We start from the raw sequence: 22,703 nt of genomic DNA on the forward strand, positions 1-22,703 counted from the left end.
GTCTGGATAGATAAAAAATGAAAGGAATGAGAAGTGATTTAATTTACTAATTTGTCCTTATTTTTTATGTTTAAGTATTATGTACAAGGGTAAAATAGGTTTTTAACTTATAAATAACTTAATTAGTCATACATTCCCACGCCATTTTGAGAGGAAAGAATTTTGACAAAAATTTAATGAAATATTCCTCCTAAATCCCCTCAAATTCCTTTCTTTAATTTTTCATAAACTATCCAAAAAAGATAATTAGAAGAAACTCCATTTCCCTCTATTCTCTTCTCCCAAATTCCTCAATTCAAAGACACTCTAAATTGCTTGCTCATGTGATCAGCTTGTATAGGCGGTTGAACCAAGCAAGAGTTTCTCATGGAAAAGAAATAGAGAGGTTTGAGCGACTTATAAACAAGTGGTTTGACCTAAGCTCACAAACAATGGTTTGGTTTTGTGACCAATAATCGGCCTCCCAACCGCTTGTGCAATAAGTGTACAAATCAATTAAGAGTATGGTGAGCAAGCCCAGGAGAAATGATATATATATATATATATATATATATATATATGAAATCTAACAGTCACACACAATTATGATTGGAGGGTTTTGAGTAGGAAAATAAACTGAAAAGATTAATGAAAATAATAGTTAGCTAGGGCTCACTATCCGCCACTGAACAATCAAACAATATCCATGAATGATGATAGATTGAAACTTACGCACCGAGTGACTAGCCTTGACCCTACCATTGAATATATGGGGGAACAATTTGTTCGGTAGCGGGTAGTTGGTGGACAAGTGGGATCCTCACTTTGAAATTGTGGACATATAGGTGGGACTTGATCTTGCAAATGGGAGTGCGAGGTGAAGTGATGGAAGTAGATGTAAGTGGATGTAGGGGGTAGTGGACTTGATTTTGACACCCACCATTTCTAAATGTAAGCTTTTTTCCTTCTCCTACATGAAGAAAATGAATAAATAAATATCAATCAAATTCCGAAAGGTTTCATGAAAACATATCTCTTCCTCCATATTTCGAGAAAACATATCTCTTTCTTTTTCACTCCATTGTTAGTGGAGGTCGATTCCCTAGGAATAAGAGATATAGGATACGATTCCCTCATAATTTAATGTATTCTTTGTCATTACTATGGGGTCCCGAAGCATAAGGAGATTTTTACTCATTGGTATCAATCTTTAATAAAGGGTTTACTATTGTTTCGTTGAGGCAAAGTCGACATCATTCGAATTATGGATTAATATTACTTTTGGTCGTTGAAAGATTTTGAATTTTTCATGTTGACCATTCATTGTTCAAATGTTTCAACGCGATCAATAAAAGTTGTAATATGTTTCATTATAGTAATTTTTTGTGATCATATTGAATCATTTGAACATTCTAATATCGTCATTATGAAACATATTTATAAAAAAAATATTATGAAACACCTTAGTTCAAAACAAACTAGCTATATATACATATACCCCTAGAAACCCTCACAGGTAGAAACCACCATGGATTCTTCATCTTCCCAAAATCCCACAGATAAAGATACTACTGCACAACTCAGTAAAATGCTTTCCATCGACGACATTTATGATTTTATGAACTTCATACGCCATCCTGATGGCACAGTCACTCGTAAACCGAGGAGACATCCATTGACATCAACCGCACCTGACCTTAGCCACCCTACTCCGGTGCTCTCCAAAGACGTGACAATCAACGAATCAAACCACACTTGGGCTCGAATATTCTTGCCTCGCCATGCACTCGATCAATCTTCCTCCTCAAATGCAACACTTCCTCTCATTGTATTCTACTGTGATGGAGGGTTCGTCACTTCGTCTGCAGACACATCTTACTGTCATGACTTTTGTTTCAACATGTCTTTACAACTCTCTGCGGTGGTTGTCTCCCTCAACTACCGTCTCGCGCCGGAGCACCGCTTGCCGGCAGCCTACGACGACGGCGTGGAAGTATTGAACTGGGTCGCAAAAACAAACAATGAGTGGTTAAGAGAGCATGCCGATTTGACTAAGGTGTTCATCATGGGATCTAGTGCCGGCGGCAACATAGCTTACCATGTCGGATTACGCGTTGCGGCTGCGGGGGTTGATCAATTTAAGCCGTTGAAGATTAACGGCTTGATATTGCACTATCCATACTTCGGTGGGGCTGAGAGATGTGAATCCGAGTTGAGATTAATAAACAGCAACCTTGTGTCTCCTTGGTTAAGTGATCCAGCATGGGAACTCTCATTGCCAATCGGAGCCGATCGAGATCACGAGTACTGCAATCCGATGGTAGGGGATGGACCAAAGTTGTTGGAGAAGATCAAGTTATTGGGTTGGAAGGTATTGCTGTCTACTTGCGATGGAGATTGGGCGGTTGACCGACAAATTCAACTAGCAAACATGATGGAAGAAAAGGGTATCAGAGTGGAGAGAAGGATCGTTATTGGAGATTATCATGGTGACGAAGCCACAGAATTACCTAAGCAGCAAAAACTGATTATTGCCTTAAAAGATTTCATATTTTCTTCAATTGCCCAATTTCCTAGTTGATGTTTGCTTCGCTCTGTTCTAAGTTTGTAAGTCATGTTTCTCGTGGTGGGAAATTACCCAGTATCCTCCTTCAGAAATAGTAACCAATTAATAGTAGAGTAATACTTGTTCTTAAGCTTTATCAGTCTCACACCTCCTGCTCTGCTCCTCCTGGTGATCACTCCCCCACCAAGAATTCTATCCGGTAACAACTGCATCACCTCCGACTAACATCTCCACCATGAGCTTCACCACTCATGCATGAGCTCTGCCTATGAACTATATCCGGCACACTCTCCCGTGCATCACAGCACCGGTGCACACTCCTCCGCCACTGCCTCTTCACAGTTCACAAGGTGCTTCACATAGCACACCTAACACAAAGCTCCCCTCTAACCGCATAAAGAGAGCCAAGTCACGTCAACCACAATTTGTGTTCCCAAATACAACACGCAAGTTGAAGTCCTGTATTTCCCATTCGATCTTTTTACTCCAGTGGGGTCCCAAGTGGGTTGCTTTTCCTCTCTTCAATCATGGAGACTTAAACTCTCATCAATTTTTTGATCAAATCCTAACATCATGTTTGGTTTGTTCTCCTTTTCTGGCAGCTTCTAATAATAAGTCACAGATGGCTGCACACGTATGTTTTTTTCGAGTTGTTGAAACTGATGGTTATTCGTATAATTATTTTATAAGTCATTATCTTTCATTTTTTACACTTTTTCAATAAAATCTAATATTACTTTGTAAAGTTTTTAAGGTGTAAACATTTTTACTTTTTATAAAGGGTATATTTATCATTCATATATATATATAAAATAGTATAAAATTAGTAGATTTTGTGGTGTCAATAAAATTTCTCATTATTTATTATTTTGTATACTTGGTTTATTGAATATTTATACTTTATACACATATAGAGTGATAGAGGTGATAGAGACCCTCACAGCTAGAAACCACCATGGATTCTTCATCTTCCCAAAATCCCACAGATACAGAGAACGCTGCACAACTGATCAATCAAACGCTTTCCATCCCCGATCCTTAGGATCATCTAGACTTAACACGCAATCCTGATGGCACAGTCACCCGTAAACCAAGCAAACACCCAGTGAGATCAACCGCCCCTGATCTTAGCCACCCCACTCCGGTTCTCTCGAAAGACGTGACAATCAACGAATCAAATCACACTTGGGCTCGAATAATATTCTTGCCTCGTCATGCACTGGAAGAGGATTCTTCCTCCTCAAATGCTCCACTTCCCCTCATTGTATACTATTGCGGTGGAGGATTTGTCATATTGTCCGCAGCCACAATCTACTGTCATGATATTTGTTTCAACATCTCGTCACAACTGTCTGCGGTGGTTGTCTCCCTCAATTACCGCCTCGCACCGGAGCACCGCTTGCCGGCAGCCTACGACGATGCCATGGAAGTATTAAATTGGATCTCAAATACAAACGATGAGTGGTTGAGAGAGCATGCCGATTTTACCAAGGTGTTCATCATGGGATCTAGTGCGGGCGGCAACATGGCTTACCACGTCGGATTACGTGTTGCGGCTGCAGGGGTTGATCAATTTAAGCCGTTGAAGATTAACGGCCTGATACTGCACTATCCATTCTTCGGTGGTGCCAAGAGAAGTGAATCCGAGTTGAGGTTACTGAACAACCACGTTTTGCCTCCCCGCCCTCGGCACAGTGATCTATTGTGGGAACTCTCATTGCCGATCGGTGCTGACCGTGATCATGAGTACTGCAATCCAACGGTGGGGGAAGGGCCAAGGTTGTTAGAGAAGATGAAGTTGTTGGGTTGGAAGGTATTGTTGTCTACTTGCGACGGGGACTTGGCGTATGACCGGCAGATTGAAGTAGCAAATATGATGGAAGAAAAGGGTATCAAAGTGGAGAGAAGAATCGTTATTGGAGATTATCATGGTGATGAAGCCTTAGACTTACCTAAGCAGCAGAAACTGATTATAGCCTTAAAAGATTTCGTATTTTCTTCAATTGCTCGACTTTCTAATTGATGTTTGCTTCGCTAGCTATGTTCCAAGCTTTGTTTTGTAATTTATGTTTCAATAAGATGTGGTGTTGTACACACAATTCAAGAGTTGAGATAACTGGGATACCAATTGATGATCACTATCATTATTACTGTTGGATTATTGGATGATGAATGCGTCATACATTGTTTGTATGCAATGGTGGTAGTATTTTATTTTATTGTTATCAGAGATTGAGGTTAATAATTTGAAATTGATGGGAGGCTACCAAATTGAGTTTATGTTATTACTTTGAAAGTGGAGGTCTCTCTTCCAAAATTGAGGCTTCGCAATTCGTTAAAGTTTACAATTTACATCTGATAGAGGAAAAGTAACACAAGTTTTAAAAATAAAAAAATAAAAATATGGTATGATATGACACACCTCCCAAACCATTAGATTCAAATTATAAAGTCTACAATTCTAAAAGAATTACGGAGTTCCCATATCCCTCTCTTCCTTCGTACCATATTTCTTATAGGCTCGCAATCATTGAATAATATATATATACACCACTTATTAAATACCGTCCAACTCCAACTTCAACCTAGCTAACTTTAAACTCATTTTCGTCCACAAGTAGCTGCACAATCGTGCATTCAAGCCACAAGCTTACCTTCCTTTTTTCGTTGTGTTATACATTGTCTTTTGCTGCTATGGCGGGCTTGAAACTGTCAGAGTAAATTGTCTGTTGCTGCTCAGTGGGAGTGGATAGTGCATCAGTTAGATGTCAAATGTGCTTTTCTAAACGGTGTTCTTGAAGAAGAAGCTAACTTTATGTCTGTAATCTTGTGCCAAGTCATGGTGCCACGTCACCAGGGTTCTGATGTCTTTTTACTTGAGGACTATTATGTCTTTTAACTATGTATCTGGGTTCGCAAATCTGTCTTTTTGTTTGAGGACTATTATGTCTTTTTACTTGGTCTCACAAGTTCTTTCCTTGACTTGATGATTCATTGTTTGTGTTTCTGAGTTTCTCAGCCAATAGAAACCACCATGGATTCTTCATCTTCCCAAAATCCCACAGATAAAGATAATGCTGCACAACTACTCAATCAAACGCTTTCTGTCCACGATCTTTATGATAATCTGGACTTAACCTGCAATCCTGATGGCTCAGTCACCCGTAAACCAAGCAGACGCCCATTGAGATCAACCTCACCTGATCTTAGCCACCCCACTCCGGTACTCTCCAAAGATGTGACAATCAACGAATCAAACCACACTTGGGCTCGAATATTCTTGCCTCGTCATGCACTGGAAGAAGAATCTTCCTCCTCAAATGCTCCACTTCCTCTCATTGTATTCTACTGTGGTGGAGGATTTGTCAAATTGTCTGCTGCCACAACCGTTTGTCATGATCTTTGTTTCAACATCTCGTCACAACTGTCTGCGGTTGTTGTCTCCCTCAATTACCGTCTCGCACCGGAGCACCGTTTGCCGGCAGCATACGACGACGCCGTTGAATTATTGTATTGGATCTCAAATACAAACGATGAGTGGTTGAGCCAGCATGCCGATTTTACCAAGGTGTTCATCATGGGATCTAGTTCAGGCGGCAACATGGCTTACCATGTCGGATTACGTGTTGCGGCTGCAGGAGTGGATCAATTTAAGCCGTTGAAGATCAACGGCCTAATACTGCACTATCCATTCTTCGGTGGTGCGAAGAGAAGTGAATCAGAATTGAGGTTAATGAACTGCCATGTTTTGCCTCCACGGGTTAGTGATCTATTGTGGGAACTCTCATTGCCGATCGGTGCTGACCGTGATCACGAGTACTGCAATCCGACGGTGGGAGATGGGCCAAAGTTGTTGGAGAAGATCAAGTCTTTGGGTTGGAAGGTATTGTTGTCTACTTGCGATGGGGATGTGGCGTTTGACCGGCAGATTGAAATAGCAAACATGATGGAAGAAAAGGGTATCAAGGTGGAGAGGAGGATCGTTATGGGAGATTATCATGGTGATGAAGCCTTAGACTTACCTAAGCAGCAGAAATTCATTATAGCCTTAAAAGATTTCATATTTTCTTCAATTGCTCAACTTTCTAATTGATGTTTGCTTCGCTATAGCTATGTTCCAAGCTTTGTAATTCAAGTTTCATGTTTGGTTTCTTCGCCTTTTTCTGGTAACTTGCAATAATATTGGCAGCTGCTGGATGTATGAGAAATGCACACCTCTTTCCGCCGTACGGTTTTATTTTTTTTTATATCACTTAATGATACTTAAGTCCAAAAGAAAATATTTTAATGATGTGTAAGTATGGACTTTGACTTTATTAACTCATCGGTTGAGCAATGAGTTTGACTCTGTTCGCAGCCTGTTCCACCAAACATAGTAAATCGTTGGGCGTTACTACCTACAAAATGAGTCGCTAAGGCCCCATTTTTTTTAAAAAAAAACTTTTACGTCGCAGCCTGTTTCACCAAACATAATAAATCAACAGGCGTTAGTGCCTACAAAATGGGTCGATAACACCCCACTTTTTTTAAAAAAAATTTCGTGTGGACTCACCTGCTTAAAATTAACATTTTTACTTTATTTTTTGAGAAAATGATGCGACCCACCTGTGTTTAAAGTTGAATTATATTTGTTGGGTTTGACTGAGGAAAGCTGAGATCTACAGCTAGCCTATCGAACGTGGAAATGGCCATTTCTTGGCCTGGTTTGACAATCTGCAAGCAGATTCCACATCCATGACGAAAGCTGAGTTTAAGAAGAGAGAAAGCGGAAGGAGAGTTTGTTTTCTGAATGTAATTTGGGGATTATTGTAGATAAGGGAGATTTCAAAACAATGTAATTTGAGGATTATTGTAGATCCGGGAGATTTCAAAACAATTTGAGCGATTCTTCAAACAGATCTGAAAGTATAGTTACATCTAGATTTAGATTCACTGAAATCCTACATATCGATACGTGAACTTAAAGTTTGAAATCCAGAATGCGTTAAGGGATCTCCAATCATACATTACTCTATGCCTACGTTTATTACATTATATATTTGTTATAATGTAATATTATAATACTTAATAATAAATATAATATATAATATCGAGTTAAACTAAGTCATATTATTGAGTGACAAAAAATTATATTAACCCAATTTGAAAGTGAAGGTCTCTCTATCGTACGTACCACATTGATTAGTGATTATACAGGCCCACAATCATTGAATAATATATGTACTAGTCTGGGACTAAACTACTTGCACATGTGATAAGCTTGTATGAGTTGGTTGGATGCCGGTTTGGGTTGGCAATTGATCAATAAAGACTTGAAGACAACCGAATTACCTGGCCTTGCAAAGTCATTGCTCTCTTATTACTTTCAGCTCAGGGAGATCGATTTTTTAAAAAATATTTTGAACCCTAAAAATTCAGATCTCATTTTAAAAACTCATAGAAATTATGAAACACATGTTTATAAAAACAATTATGAAACACGTTAATTCAAAACAAACCAGCATAGGCCCACAATCATTGAATAATATATGTACCGGTCTGGAACTAATTAAATTGATGAACATTATTTGCATCCCATTTTTTACTAAGTACACCCACTCTAATGTGTTCTTGAAGGATTAATGGGGTGTATTTAATAAAAAATGGAGTACAAATAATGTTCATCAATTAAATTACTTGCACAAGTGATAAGCTTTTTTTTATATATAAAAAGAAATATATATATATACAGATTCTACAGATAAGCAGGACAATAGAGTATAAGATGAGATGCGTAAAAGTTACAAAAATATTCTTATCAAAATTGAAATGAGTTAAAACTTTTATAGATGATTTTGGAAGTAATAAATAAACTTTTCTCTCACCTCATAAACTAGAGATGACAAAAAAATTTGATCCGAGCACTATCCATATGATATCCGATCCATTTAAAACCCGAAAATCGATTCTATAGGTTTTGAAAATGGTTTTAATTTGGTTTTGATTTTAAAACCCGTTACGATTTAGGGTCGGATTTGATTTTTTATATTGGGTTTAGGGTACCAGAACCGTTTCATTAAAAAAGTGAATTATAGTAACAATATTATAAATCATCTATATAAAGTTATATTATTAGGATGTTAAATTTTAACATGATCAAGCATGTTAAAAAAAATTGTATAATAGAATTATATATTATACATTCAAACTATAACAACATGATAAGTCATATTATTATTTAAGAAATTGAATTATACATTTATAGAAAAACAAAAAAAATTAAAAGTTAAATGGTAAACGGTTATGGAATGGCTCCAGTTTTAGAAATTTAAATGGGGTTTTAAACGATTTTGGAACGATTTTGATATTGGGTACCTTAAATGAAAACGGTTTTGATATTCACTAATTGGAAGGGTACCCGATCCGTTGCCATCCCTATCACAAACCTTTCAAATTGAGGTATTACAAAATGTACAGTTTAAGAGTTAAATGAGCAGAAACTTCCACTCTCCTTCACCCCACTTAAGTCTCTCTCTTACATTCCAAGCAAGGTGGAGTTATTCATTCTTCCTTTAACCCTCACTTAACTATCTAAAACATCAATCCAAGTAAGCTCTTATTGAGGATTGATGAGAGTTAAGAAATGTGAGTCAAGAAATGAGAGTCAACTCTCCTCCCTTTTCTCTCACCTCACAAACCCCTCAATTGAGGGGTTACAAAATTTTGAATTTTCCGTGTTGGCCACTCATTGTTCAAATGTTTCAATACGGTCACCAAAAATTTAATATGTTTCATTATAGTAATTTTTGGTGACCATCTTGAAACATTTGAACATTGTAATATGGTCATTATGAAATATATAATATGTATGTGTGTGTATATATATATATATATATAGGAATTCCTTATGAGATCCTAATTTTTTGGGTTCAAACTATTTTTTAAAATTTGAAAAAAATATATTTATATTTTGATCGGTTTTATGAATTCAGCGATATTTTTTTGTTCGAAACAAAAATCAAATGTAAACTGAAAAGTGTAATATATATATATATATATATATATATATATATATAATGAAACATGTGTTTATCAAAGAACGAAAACTCTATATATCCCTAACAATTTCTTCTATAACCAGCCATAACAGTATTACGTTATCTAATTACCTTGAATTTAGTTATTACGTTGTCTAATTAGTTTGACTTTTGTTATTACGTTGTTTAATTACATGTTATGATTGAATTTGACCGGATTTCTGTCGGCGACAACTTTGTCTGACCAAGATTCGAAAATCTTCTGGTGATAGTCATGAGACTGAGTTGGGATATTTAGGTTTGTGTATCAAAGAAGAAAGAAGGAAGAGAATTATATTGATGGAGATTCTAATGTCACCGGATCACCAGTGATTTGGACGGATCCAATTTGGGCTTGAGGCTTGGAAGGAGAAAGAGAAACGAAAGTTATTTCTGAAAATAAATTAAATATTTTAATAAAAGATTTGATGAGTTTATAATTCTTAAATGGTTAGATGTGTGGTGTGGTTGAGATTATTTGGATAACAAAGAGTACAGGTTTTTGAAAACTAATTTATTTATAGCCTTAGGATGATAAAACATGGCAATACATCAGCCACATAATATGAATTGCGGATTCTTAAAGAATTTGAGAGCCCCAAATCCCAGGAGGAGACCCTCATAGCTAGAAAGCAGAAACCACCATGAATTCTTCATCTTCCCAAAATCGCACAGATGAAGACAATTCCGCACAACTCAATCAAACGCTTTCCATCGACGATCCTTATGATCTTTTCGACTTAACACGACATCCTGATGGCACTGTCACTCGTAAACCAAGGAGGCATAAGATGCCAATTGGAGCTGATCGAGATCACGAGTACTGCAATCCGATGGTAGGGGATGGACCAAAGTTGTTGGAGAAGATCAAGTTATTGGGTTGGAAGGTGTTGCTGTCTACTTGCGACGGAGATTGGGCGGTTGACCGACAAATTCAACTAGCAAACATGATGGAAGAAAAGGGTATCAGAGTGGAGAGAAGGATCGTTATTGGAGATTATCATGGTGACGAAGCCACAGAATTACCTAAGCAGCAAAAACTGATTATTGCCTTAAAAGATTTCATATTTTCTTCAATTGCCCAATTTCCTAGTTGATGTTTGCTTCGCTCTGTTTTAAGTTTGTAAGTCATGTTTCTCGTGGTGGGAAATTACCCAGTATCCTCCTTCAGAAATAGTAACCAATTAATAGTAGAGTAATACTTGTTCTTAAGCTTTATCAGTCTCACACCTCCTGCTCTGCTCCTCCTGGTGATCACTCCACCACCAAGAATTCTATCCGGTAACAACTGCATCACCTCCGACTAACATCTCCACCATGAGCTTCACCACTCATGCATGAGCTCTGCCTATGAACTATATCCGGCACACTCTCCCGTGCATCACAGCACCGGTGCACACTCCTCCGCCACACAAGGTGCTTCACATAGCACACCTAACACAAAGCTCTCCTCTCCCCGCATAAAGAGAGCCAAGTCACGTCAACCACAATTTGTGTTCCCAAATACAACACGCAAGTTGAAGTCCTGTATTTCCCATTCGATCTTTTTACTCCAGTGGGGTCCCACGTGGGTTTCTTTTCCTCTCTTCAATCATGGAGACTTCAACTCTCATCAATTTTTTGATCAAATCCTAACATCATGTTTGGTTTGTTCTCCTTTTCTGGCAGCTTCTAATAATAAGTCACAGATGGCTGCACACGTATGTGTTTTTTGAGTTGTTGAAACTGATGGTTATTCGTATAATTCTTTTATAAGTCATTAACTTTCATTTTTTACACTTTTTCAATAAAATCTAATATTACTTTGTAAAGTTTTTAACGTGTAAATCTTTTTTATTTTTTATAAAGGGTATATTTATCATTCATATATATATATAAAATAGTATAAAATTAGTAGATTTTGTGGTGTCAATAAAATTTCTCATTATTTATTATTTTGTATACTTGGTTTATTGAATATTTATACTTTATACACGTATAGAGTGATAGAGGTGATAGAGACCCTCACAGCTAGAAACCACCATGGATTCTTCATCTTCCCAAAATCCCACAGATACAGAGAACGCTGCACAACTCAATCAAACGCTTTCCATCCCCGATCCTTATGATCATCTAGACTTAACACGCAATCCTGATGGCACAGTCACCCGTAAACCAAGCAAACACCCAGTGAGATCAACCGCCCCTGATCTTAGCCATCCCACTCCGGTTCTCTCGAAAGACGTGACAATCAACGAATCAAATCACACTTGGGCTCGAATATTCTTGCCTCGTCATGCACTGGAAGAGGATTCTTCCTCCTCAAATGCTCCACTTCCCCTCATTGTATACTATTGCGGTGGAGGATTTGTCATATTGTCCGCAGCCACAATCTACTGTCATGATATTTGTTTCAACATCTCGTCACAACTGTCTGCGGTGGTTGTCTCCCTCAATTACCGCCTCGCACCGGAGCACCGCTTGCCGGCAGCCTACGACGATGCCATGGAAGTATTGAATTGGATCTCACATACAAACGATGAGTGGTTGAGAGAGCATGCCGATTTTACCAAGGTGTTCATCATGGGATCTAGTGCGGGCGGCAACATTGCTTACCACGTCGGATTACGTGTTGCGGCTGCAGGGGTTGATCAATTTAAGCCGTTGAAGATTAACGGCCTGATACTGCACTATCCATTCTTCGGTGGTGCCAAGAGAAGTGAATCCGAGTTGAGGTTACTGAACAACCACGTTTTGCCTCCCCGCCCTCGGCACAGTGATCTATTGTGGGAACTCTCATTGCCGATCGGTGCTGACCGTGATCATGAGTACTGCAATCCAACGGTGGGGGAAGGGCCAAGGTTGTTAGAGAAGATGAAGTTGTTGGGTTGGAAGGTATTGTTGTCTACTTGCGACGGGGACTTGGCGTATGACCGGCAGATTGAAGTAGCAAATATGATGGAAGAAAAGGGTATCAAAGTGGAGAGAAGAATCGTCATTGGAGATTATCATGGTGATGAAGCCTTAGACTTACCTAAGCAGCAGAAATTCATTATAGCCTTAAAAGATTTCATATTTTCTTCAATTGCTTGACTTTCTAATTGATGTTTGCTTCGCTAGCTATGTTCCAAGCTTTGTAATTCATGTTTCATGTTTGGTTTCTTCGCCTTTTTCTGGTAACTTGCAATAATATTGGCAGCTGCTGGACGTATCAGAAATGCTTACCTCATTCAGCTGCACAGTTTTATTTTTTCTTAGACTGTCTCCCTTAATGATACTTAAACCCAAAAAATAATATTTAAATGATATATAAGGATGGACTTTGACTTTACTAACTCATCGATTGGGCAATGAGTTTGACCCTGTTCGCAGCCTGTTTCACCAAACATAATAAATCGTTGGGCGTTATCACTTACAAAATGAGTCGGTAGGGCCCCACCTTTTTTAAAAAAACTTTTAAGTCGCAGCATGTTTCACCAAACATAATAAATCAATAGGCGTTATTGTCTACAAAATGGGTCGATAACACCCCATTTTTAAAAAAAAAAAAGAAATTTCACGTGGACTCACCTACTTAAAAAAAACATTTGTACTTTATCTTTTGAAAAAATGATGCGACCCACCTGTTTTAAAGTTGAATTATATTTGTTGGGTTTGACTGAGGAAAGCTGAGATCTACAGCTAGCCTATCGAACGTGGAAATGGCCATTTCTTGGCCTGATTTGACAATCTGCAAGCAGATTCCACATCTATGACGAAAGCTGAGTTTAAGGAGAGAGAAAGCGGAAGGCTAGTTTGTTTTCTGAATGTAATTTGGGGATTATTGTAGATCAGGGAGATTTTTAAACAATGTAATATGAGGATTATTGTAGATCCGGGAGATTTCAAAACAATTTGAGTAATTCTCCAAACAAATCTGAAAGTATATTTAGATCTAGATTTAGATTCGCAGAAATCCTGCATATTCATATTGCACTATCAATACTTCGGTGGGGCCAAGAGATGTGAATCCGAGTTGAGGTTAATAAACAGTGATCTTAGAGCATTCACATTGGTTGCTCTAAAACTTGATCTGTATGTAAAACACCGCGTCAAAACAATAAATTTGAAGAAAATCACTCCACATTGGTATCTGTGGAGCATTTGATAAATTACGATCGTCTGAGAGATTCACATCGGATGCAATAACTATGGCGCAACTTTTGTCCAATCTGAACCCAATAAACAATAAAATAATAAGAAGAAAATGGGCGGACTTAATTGACTTTGGATTTTGGATGCTCTCTTGACAAACCATTGAATGACACGTGGATATGACATGCTTTGTTATCATTTATCTGTAATAATGGACACAGATTGATTATTTTTTAATTGTATGTTTATTAATATATTATATTCATATCTTTTAGTTTTTTAAGTATTAATTATTTTTTAAAAAATAAATATAAAATAACCAAATACTAATAAAAAAAGAAGAAATTAATATTTTAATAAAAATTAGAAACTCACACATAGAAAGTAAATTTTAACTTGAAATCATTAATTTATAAAGACATACTAATAATTGTTGTAAAAAACAAAATTCTATTTATAAATTTAGAAATATAGCCGTTGAGAATATTTGCTTTTCAAATATGATCGTTAAGAATCTTTGTTTTTAAAATATAGCCGTTGAGATTATTTGTTTTTCAAATATAATCGTTAAGAATCTCTGTTTTTAAAATATAGTCGTTGGAAATATTTTTTTAAAATTTATTATAAAGTAATAAATATTTTAATTTATTAATTATTATCTTTTACTATTATATTTTTATTTTTATTAATATTAATTATTTTGTCTAAAATTTTAAAAACTATAATATGTTGTGTTAATATTTTAATCGTTACTTGAAATTATATAATATATATAAGGAATAATAAAATAAGAAGAAACAAATATTTTAATGTTGTAGAGATTTGGAATAGAGATACTGATGCAGTTGTTGTTAAATAGAGAATCTGTAAACTGTTAAAAAGTGATATTTTGTAGATAAAATAGAGAATCTGTTAAGAGATACAATGAGAATGCTCTTGTGCCTCCTTGGTTAGTTGATCCAGCGTGGGAACTCTCATGGCCAATTGGAGCTGACCAAGATCACGAGTACTGCAATCCGACGGTGGGGGATGGGCCAAAATTGTTGGAGAAGATCAAGTTATTGGGTTGGAAGGTATTGCTGTCTACTTGCGATGGGGATTGGGAGTTTGATCGGCAAATTCAAGTAGCAAATATGATGGAAGAAAAGGGGATCAAGGTGGAGAGGAGGATTGTTATTGGAGATTATCATGGTGACGAAGCCACAGAATTACCTAAGCAGCAAAAACTGATCATTGCCTTAAAAGATTTCGTATTTTCTTCAATTGCTCAACTTTCTAATTGATGTTTGCTTCGCTAGCTATGTTCTAAGTTTGTAATTTATGTTTCATGTCTGGTTTCTTCGCCTTTTTTTGGCAACTTGCAATAATATTGGCAGCTCTTGGATGTAACAGAAATCTCGCGGCCGATGATTATGAGAAAGCTCAGGTGGAGATTAGCCTTTTGCGCACGGCACCAGTACAAGAGGTTTCTTCTCCATCTTTAAATATTTGGCGAGGCCTAACTCTTAATTTCATTAAAGTGAATTGGGACGCTGCTGTACATTCTCAATCTCAGTGTATTGGATTTGGTGTTATTCGTCGGGATGCCTGTGGAGATGTTATGGCATGTAGTACAATGATGAGGAGGAGTTTGATTGATCCTACTCTAGCGGAAGCCATGGCTGCACTCTATGCGGTTCAGCTTTCCTTATAGCGAGGTTTCATACATATTATCTTAGAGGGAGATTCTTCAGTTATAGTGGCTGCAATTAAAGGTGAGGAGCTGAATCTTACAAACTGGTATTCAGTCATCTTGGAAATTCGACGTTTGCTGCTGAATTTTTATGGATGTTCGGTGTCTCATGTGCGACGTTATGCTAATGCTTCTGCACATTCAGTAGCCAAGATTTCCTTCCAGTATCAAGAAGCAAGAGTGTGGATAGAGGATGCTCCAAGTTCAGTCATACAAGTTGTTCATTCATATAAAATATCTTGGGAGAGTTGGCAGCAACAATTTCACCATGATTCCTGAATTAGTTGATCTTTATGGGTTTTTTCTCTTGCAATTTTGATTATATTATTTTGTTACAGTCTACCTACTTAGGCTTGTTTCATTTCACGTTATGGTGGCTCAAGTGCCAATTTTGGCTCCATGTTCTTTTACTCATGTGTTGAGTCGATAAATATATATGGTCCCTGATCTTTAAAAAAAAAAAAAAAGAAGGCAAAAGTGGTTTGGCCCGCGACCTAACTTCACAACAACATTAATAATATGTGTTCCCTATAATACTTTTAAGCCCTTAAACTTTTCGTGGAAGCAAGATAATCAAAAGTGAACAATATTGTTACCATGTATGGAGTGTGGATTTCAAACATAACAGCGGAACAATTCGATCAAGTTGGACATAGCATCCACTCCATTTGTTGGGTTTGGCATAACCCAGCCCATAAGTGCGGGATAGTGTCACAAATCCACATCGGTTGGGTCCCGAGTGGCTTATAAACTTCAAGCCCCCCTTAGATACAACAAAACTTTTAATTTCACGAGCCTAGTGCGTTGAGATTTGGCCCGTAGTAGCTGGGCTTCGGCCATAAATAGTTGGGCTCATGAGCTCATGAAGAACAAAAACGTGTGAATCCGATATATCCATGAGAACTGGATAAACCAAAACGGATAATATTGTTGGCGTGTATGGGAGTGTGGATTTCAGACATCATATCATATAGACGAAACGTTATTCAAATTATAATTTAGTCACCGAAAGTTCAAACATTACAACTTAGTAACTGAAGGTTAGAATTTATTGTAAACTGGTTACTCAAGTAGAATTTGAGATTTTCGATCAATCAACTTGCTTACTAGAGTATAAAATTAATAAAATCATTTTTTCTTGCTTGACATGGACTAACTTGGTTGGAACTAGTGTAAAATAAATTTCAAAAAAAATAATTGAGAATACCGCATCATCTACATATATATTCTTCCTCAATTCAAGCCCTCTCTCCCACACCCACATCTTCTTCCCCAAAGTGGTGAGTGCTTTCCTTATGTCATTCATACTTCTATTTGAGTACTATTTGCACAGATGTCAACTCCAAGGAGTTTTTTTTCCCCGTAATAACATTTTGACTCATTTTAAATACTAGAATAGCACTTCAAAACTTTTTTTGGGTAGCGTCATTGGTATTATTCTACAAAGATGCTATTATCAATAAAATCATTTTTTCTATTGACATGGGCTAACTTATTTGGAATTAGTTTAACATAAATTTCAAAAAAAGAATTGAGAATACCACATCATTACATCGTCTTCCCCAATTCAAGCCCTCAAAAAAACTTAATAAGCGTATGTAGATACAAAAAATTTGTAGCCCAATTAAATAAAATAGTGGGCTCTAAATTAAAATAATTTATGAAGCCCAAAATATTGTTAAATGGATAAAATCTAAGATAAATTCAAATTAAATCAAATTCAAATAAAATAAAAATAAAATCAAAGAGATAATCATTGATTAAGTGATTTCTCTACAATACCCTTAATGTCAAGGGTTAAGGCCAAGGGTACATAAGTAAATTACACTTCTCCCTTCGCCTATAAATACCAAGCTCATTTGAGAGAAAAGAAAAAAAAGGGAAGGAGGAAAAGGAGAAGAGGAGTAGAGAGAAACTATCTAAAGACTCTCTCAAATTTCTTCTCTAAATTCGGAATTCTTAGAATTCCTTCAAGTCTCAAATCCAAGTCAAGTCTCGGAAGTGAAAAGTCCAAGTTCTTTAAATCCGGAATTCTTAGAATTCCTTCAAGTCTCAAGTCTAAGTCAAGTCTCGGAAGTGAAATTCAAGTTCTCTAAATCCATAATTCTTAGAATTCCATCAAGTTTCAAGTCCGACAATCAAATCCTAAATTCAAGTCCAACACTCAAATCCAACTGGATTTTATTACAAATTCGTAGAATTTGTTTGAAGCACTCAACTAAAATCAGAGGATTCCGTATTCGTGTGGAATACGTCAAAAGAAGAGATCAAATCCACTTTGATTTAAATATTTGTAATTTGTATCAAATTCTAAGTGTATTTAATTTATACTGAGGAATTTGGTGCGTACAGCGTAACGCTAAGTTAATTTACGTAAAAGGTCTCTTGAATTTTCAATTTAGACCCTCTTGTTATAATTTATAAAAAATCATGATCATAATTAAAATAAGAAGACATGTGACAATCATTACTTATCGTATTTTATAAAAAAAAATTAATTTTAATGTTATTTTTTGAACTTTCTAAAGTTTAATTAATAGATAACGAAAAAAAATTTCAAAGAGATTGAGAGAGTGTTTGTTGGGGTTGAGTGAGGAAAGCCTAGATCTACAACCTATCGGCCGTGAAAATGGCCATTTCTTGGCCTGTTTTGACAGTTTTGCAAGCAGATTCCACATTTATGGGGAAAGCTGAGTTTAAGGAGAGAGGAAGCGGAAGGTGAGCTTGTTTTCTGAATGTAATTTGAGAATTATTGTAGATCCGGGAGATTTCAAAAAGAAAATCGCAGAAAATAACACATGGAAGAGATGGAGGTTGGGCTGGAGAAAATCAAGGGAAAAAAAAAACACGGACGGGCCGGGGACGGCCGAGCGTCGTATATGGGCATTCTACTATAGAGACATATGGACATTTGGCCTATATATATATTATATGTACAATAATTGCTTCTATATATATATATACACACACACAAACAGAGCCTCATAGCTAGAAAGCAGAAACCACCATGGATTTTTCATCTTCCCAAAATCGCACAGATGAAGACAATTGTGCACAACTCAACCAAACGCTTTCCATCAATGATCCTTATGATCTTTTCGACTTAACACGCCATCCTGATGGCACTGTCACGCGTAAACCAAGCAGACATCCATTGAGATCAACCGCACCTGACCTTAGCCACCCCACTCCGGTACTCTCCAAAGACGTGACAATCAACGAAACAAACCACACTCGGGTTCGAATATTCTTGCCTCGCCATGCACTGGAAGAGGATTCTTCCTCCTCAAATGCTCCACTTCCTCTCATTGTATATTATTGTGGTGGAGGGTTTGTCATATTGTCCGCAGCCACAACATACTGTCATGATATTTGTTTCAACATGTCATTACAACTGTCTGCGGTTGTTGTCTCCCTCAGTTACCGTCTGGCACCGGAGCACCGCTTGCCGGCAGCCTACGATGACGCCGTGGAAGCACTGAACTGGGTCTCAAATACAAACGATGAGTGGTTGAGAGAGCACGCCGATTTTACCAAGGTGTTCATCATGGGATCTAGTTCGGGCGGCAACATAGCTTACCATGTCGGATTACGTGTTGCGGCTGCAGGAGTCGATCGATTTAAGCCGTTGAAGATTAACGGCTTGATATTGCACTATCCGTATTTCGGTGGGGCTAAGAGATGTGAATCCGAATTGAGGTTAATAAACAACCATCTTATGCCTCCCTGGTTAAGTGATCCAGCATGGGAACTCTCATTGCCAATTGGAGCAGACCAAGATCACGAGTACTGCAATCCGATGGTGGGGGATGGGCCAAAATTGTTGGAGAAGATCAAGTTATTGGGTTGGAAGGTATTGCTGTCTACTTGCGATGGGGATTGGGCGTTTGATCGGCAAATTCAAGTAGCAAACATGATGGAAGAAAAGGGGATCAAGGTGGAGAGGAGGATCGTTATAGGAGATTACCATGGTGACGAAGCCACAGAATTACCTAAGCAGCAAAAACTGATCATTGCTTTAAAAGATTTCGTATTTTCTTCAATTGCTCAACTTTCTAGCTAGTTGATGTTTGCTTGATTCGCTATCTGCTAAGTTTGTAATTTCGGTTGCGTTATTAGATGATGAATGAATGCGTCATATATATTTGTTTGTATTCAATGATGGTAGTATTTTATTGTTATCATATTGAGTCTATGTTATTAATTTAAAAGTGAAGCTCTCTCTTTCATCGTACCACATTTCTTATAGGCCTACATGCAATCATCGAATAATATGGGTTCGTTTGGAGGACGTTTATCGCCATGGAATCGCAACAATTTACGTCTTAACCGTCTTAACCATCGTTTTTGGACATTCGCTTGTTTGGATACACGTTTTGTCTCAAATGGACTGTGAGAATTCTCGATCGCAGTCAAAGTGCCTACGAGCTACTTTGACAACTATCAAAGTTTTAAAAAACAGAGGTTCCATTATAAAAAACACGGAGCTCGTGTTTCGGCGTCAAAGAAATCACTGGTATTTTCATTCTATCATTGACATTCTGCTCTACCCAATTTGGATCCAAAGGAAAGGCAAAGAAGGGAATCATTCACTTGACCAGAGATCTCGGCGAAATCGTAAACACTAAAAAAATACAGAACACTCCCAAACCAACCCTATATATACCACTTATTATATCGTCAAAGCAGCTAGAGGAAATGTAATTAGAGTTTGATTTTTTTTATGTAAGTTTAGGTTTTTAAATATAAAAGAAAATGAGGTTGTACTTTTAAAAAAATTATTTTGACTAAATTAAAATTTGTGTAATCTTTGATCATGAAAAGTATACTTAACACACACTAGCAAACATAAGCTTACTTTATCATCTAGAGCTGCACTCTTTCTGTGGGGCCCAAACGAGTGGACTCAAACTCTTGATTTAGGAGGAAAAAATAACATAGTCGGCCGGAAGGGCGTCGTATGTGGACCCCACAGAAAATCAAAAGTCAAACCTTGATTTAGGAGAGAGAAAAAACACGGCCGGCCGGCCGGGTATGTGGACATTTTATTGGAGACCTATGACATTTGGCCTATGTACAAGAATTGTTACCGTATATATAATACACACACAAACAGCTAGAAACCACCATGGATTCTTCATCTTCCCAAAATCACACAAATGAACACAATGCTGCACAACTCAATCAAAAGCTTTCCATTGACGATCCTTATGGTCATGTAGACTTAGCACGCCATCCTGATGGCACAGTCGTCCGTAAACCGAGCAGACATCCATTGAGATCAACCACACCTGATCTTAGCCACCCCACCCCTGTACTCTCCAAAGACGTGACAATCAACGAATCAAATCACACTTGGGCTCGAATATTCTTGCCTCGTCATGCACTGGAAGAGGAATCTTCCTCCTCAAATGCACCACTTCCTCTCATTGTATACTATTGCGGTGGAGGATTTGTCATATTGTCAGCAGACACAATATACTGTCATGATATTTGTTTCAACATGTCGTTAGAACTCTCTGCAGTTGTTGTCTCCCTCAATTACCGTCTCGCACCGGAGCACCGCTTGCCGGCAGCCTACGACGACGCGGTGGAAGCATTGAACTGGGTCGCAAATACGAACGATGAGTGGTTGAAAAAGCATACCGATTTGACTAAGGTGTTCATCATGGGATCTAGTTCGGGCGGCAACATAGCTTACCATGTCGGATTACGTGTTGCAGCTGCAGGAGTTGATCAATTTAAGCCGTTGAAGATCAACGGCCTGATACTGCACTATCCATTCTTCGGTGGTGCGAAGAGAAGTGAATCTGAGTTGAGGTTAATGAACTGCCACGTTTTGTCTCCTCGGTTAAGTGATCTGTTCTGGGAACTCTCATTGCCGATCGGCGCTGACCGCGATCACGAGTACTGCAATCCAACAGTGGGGGATGGGTCAAAGTTATTAGAGAAGATCAAGTCTTTTGGTTGGAAGGTATTGCTGTCTACTTGCGATGGAGATGTGGCGTTTGACCGGCAGATTGAAGTAGCAAACATGATGGAAGAAAAGGGGATCAAGGTGGAGAGGAGGATCATTATTGGAGATTATCATGGTGACGAAGCCTTAGACTTACCTAAGCAGCAGAAACTGATTATAGCCTTAAAAGATTTCGTATTTTCTTCAATTGCTCAACTTTCTAATTGATGTTTGCTTCGCTAGCTATGTTCCAAGCTTTGTAATTCATGTTTATGTTTGGTCTCTTCTCCTTCTCTAACACCCTCAGTAAATTATTTGTTACTTTGCATTATTGGATGATGAATGCGTCATACTTTGTTTCTATTCAATGGTAGTTGATGATCCATGTCAAAAAAAAAAGAAAAAAGGATTGACTTAAGTGACAAATCAATTGGTCAGGCCAGCTTTCTCTAATGGTTGTTTGGCTGCCAGCATATATAGTAGAAAACATAAACTATGGGGGGCTATGTGTTCGGAAGAACCTTTTTGATGCTCAAGTCAGTACAAAATTTCATTGAGAAGTGTTTGGTGTTCGAAACGCTCTCTCTCTCTAAACTAGTAATTGAAAGTGCAAAGTTCATAATTAATTTATCTACCACTTGAGGTCCCCTATTAAACGAGCTGGAAAGTTCTAGTAGTAGTAGGAGTAGATCCCTCTCCTTCTGATCTTTAGGAGGATTTTTCAAAGACCTGGTTTCACCGATGAGCATCCTCGATCTATTACCCATGTGTCTCCTCATGTCGATACGTGTCTCCTCATGTCGATACCGATATGTCTCTTTGGATACCTCGCCAATACTCCTCGATTCGGATTTACTTTTGTTAGCACTATGGTAAGAATGCTTCGGTCTTTGGAACTCCCTCCTCCTCTCATCTTATGTGTAACGTATCTGCATTTTATTGGAAGAATTATTTTGATATTACCCGTGTAGTATTTTATTTGATGGCTATCAAATTGAATTTTATAATTCGATGATGAATCCGTCATTCTTGACCACATTTATTATAGGCCCACAATCATTGAATATAATATATGTATCAACTCACTAAATAGTAAATATTGTCCAACTCCAAACTTCAAACTAACTTGACACTCAAAAGTTTCAAACTATACCATTCTCGTACACAAGCAGAAGCATAATCATGCATTTAAGACGAATAGAGATGTAACGTGGACCGACCGGCTACCTAACTTCACACTTCAAACTAATTCTCGTCCACAAGGCATATACATAAAATCATGCATTCAAGGTACAAGTTGAG

At 37.6% G+C, this 22,703-nt stretch overlaps 7 protein-coding genes across 7 annotated transcripts; all 7 read left to right on the plus strand.

Annotated features, from left to right (window-relative positions):
- Window positions 1-1,396: 1,396 nt before the first annotated feature.
- On the plus strand, window positions 1,397-11,240 carry LOC119992869 (probable carboxylesterase 120). Its single transcript, XM_038839673.1, has 2 exons — window positions 1,397-2,895; window positions 11,017-11,240. The coding sequence occupies exon 1, from the start codon at window positions 1,508-1,510 to the stop codon at window positions 2,558-2,560; it is 1,053 nt and encodes a 350-aa protein (XP_038695601.1). The 5' UTR covers window positions 1,397-1,507; the 3' UTR covers window positions 2,561-2,895; window positions 11,017-11,240.
- Window positions 2,814-4,711, plus strand: LOC119992671 (probable carboxylesterase 120). Its single transcript, XM_038839467.1, has 3 exons — window positions 2,814-3,006; window positions 3,148-3,179; window positions 3,588-4,711. Exons 1-3 carry the CDS (start codon window positions 2,814-2,816, stop codon window positions 4,566-4,568), a joined length of 1,206 nt encoding a protein of 401 aa, XP_038695395.1. The 3' UTR covers window positions 4,569-4,711.
- On the plus strand, window positions 5,488-6,763 carry LOC119992868 (probable carboxylesterase 120). Its single transcript, XM_038839671.1, has one exon. It carries the CDS (start codon window positions 5,580-5,582, stop codon window positions 6,636-6,638), a length of 1,059 nt encoding a protein of 352 aa, XP_038695599.1. The 5' UTR covers window positions 5,488-5,579; the 3' UTR covers window positions 6,639-6,763.
- Window positions 10,245-10,697, plus strand: LOC119992672 (probable carboxylesterase 120). The gene has a single exon (XM_038839468.1). It carries the CDS (start codon window positions 10,245-10,247, stop codon window positions 10,695-10,697), a length of 453 nt encoding a protein of 150 aa, XP_038695396.1.
- Window positions 11,241-11,555: 315 nt separating the features above from the next.
- On the plus strand, window positions 11,556-12,779 carry LOC119992870 (probable carboxylesterase 120). Its single transcript, XM_038839674.1, has one exon. The coding sequence runs from the start codon at window positions 11,623-11,625 to the stop codon at window positions 12,670-12,672; it is 1,050 nt and encodes a 349-aa protein (XP_038695602.1). The 5' UTR covers window positions 11,556-11,622; the 3' UTR covers window positions 12,673-12,779.
- Window positions 12,780-18,219: 5,440 nt separating this feature from the next.
- LOC119993845 (probable carboxylesterase 120) lies at window positions 18,220-19,523 on the plus strand. Its single transcript, XM_038841130.1, has one exon. The coding sequence runs from the start codon at window positions 18,453-18,455 to the stop codon at window positions 19,506-19,508; it is 1,056 nt and encodes a 351-aa protein (XP_038697058.1). The 5' UTR covers window positions 18,220-18,452; the 3' UTR covers window positions 19,509-19,523.
- A 933-nt stretch (window positions 19,524-20,456) lies between these two features.
- Window positions 20,457-21,764, plus strand: LOC119993458 (probable carboxylesterase 120). The gene has a single exon (XM_038840610.1). The coding sequence runs from the start codon at window positions 20,574-20,576 to the stop codon at window positions 21,627-21,629; it is 1,056 nt and encodes a 351-aa protein (XP_038696538.1). The 5' UTR covers window positions 20,457-20,573; the 3' UTR covers window positions 21,630-21,764.
- The last annotated feature ends 939 nt before the right edge of the window (window positions 21,765-22,703 follow it).

The sequence above is a fragment of the Tripterygium wilfordii genome, chromosome 23, assembly GCF_013401445.1.
Source record: "Tripterygium wilfordii isolate XIE 37 chromosome 23, ASM1340144v1, whole genome shotgun sequence".
Lineage (NCBI taxonomy): Eukaryota > Viridiplantae > Streptophyta > Magnoliopsida > Celastrales > Celastraceae > Tripterygium > Tripterygium wilfordii.

What these genes read in the sequence shown, in the direction of transcription:
- LOC119992869 (XM_038839673.1), top strand. Translation starts at nt 1,508, where the DNA reads ATGGATTCTTCATCTTCCCAAAATCCCACAGATAAAGATACTACTGCA.
- LOC119992671 (XM_038839467.1), top strand. Translation starts at nt 2,814, where the DNA reads ATGAACTATATCCGGCACACTCTCCCGTGCATCACAGCACCGGTGCAC. An exon ending in AACACGCAAGTTGAAGTCCT is followed by an intron (nt 3,007 to 3,147) that starts GTATTTCCCATT and finishes CTTTTCTGGCAG; the next exon opens with CTTCTAATAATAAGTCACAG. An exon ending in AGTCACAGATGGCTGCACAC is followed by an intron (nt 3,180 to 3,587) that starts GTATGTTTTTTT and finishes CCCGATCCTTAG; the next exon opens with GATCATCTAGACTTAACACG.
- LOC119992868 (XM_038839671.1), top strand. Translation starts at nt 5,580, where the DNA reads ATGGATTCTTCATCTTCCCAAAATCCCACAGATAAAGATAATGCTGCA.
- LOC119992672 (XM_038839468.1), top strand. Translation starts at nt 10,245, where the DNA reads ATGAATTCTTCATCTTCCCAAAATCGCACAGATGAAGACAATTCCGCA.
- LOC119992870 (XM_038839674.1), top strand. Translation starts at nt 11,623, where the DNA reads ATGGATTCTTCATCTTCCCAAAATCCCACAGATACAGAGAACGCTGCA.
- LOC119993845 (XM_038841130.1), top strand. Translation starts at nt 18,453, where the DNA reads ATGGATTTTTCATCTTCCCAAAATCGCACAGATGAAGACAATTGTGCA.
- LOC119993458 (XM_038840610.1), top strand. Translation starts at nt 20,574, where the DNA reads ATGGATTCTTCATCTTCCCAAAATCACACAAATGAACACAATGCTGCA.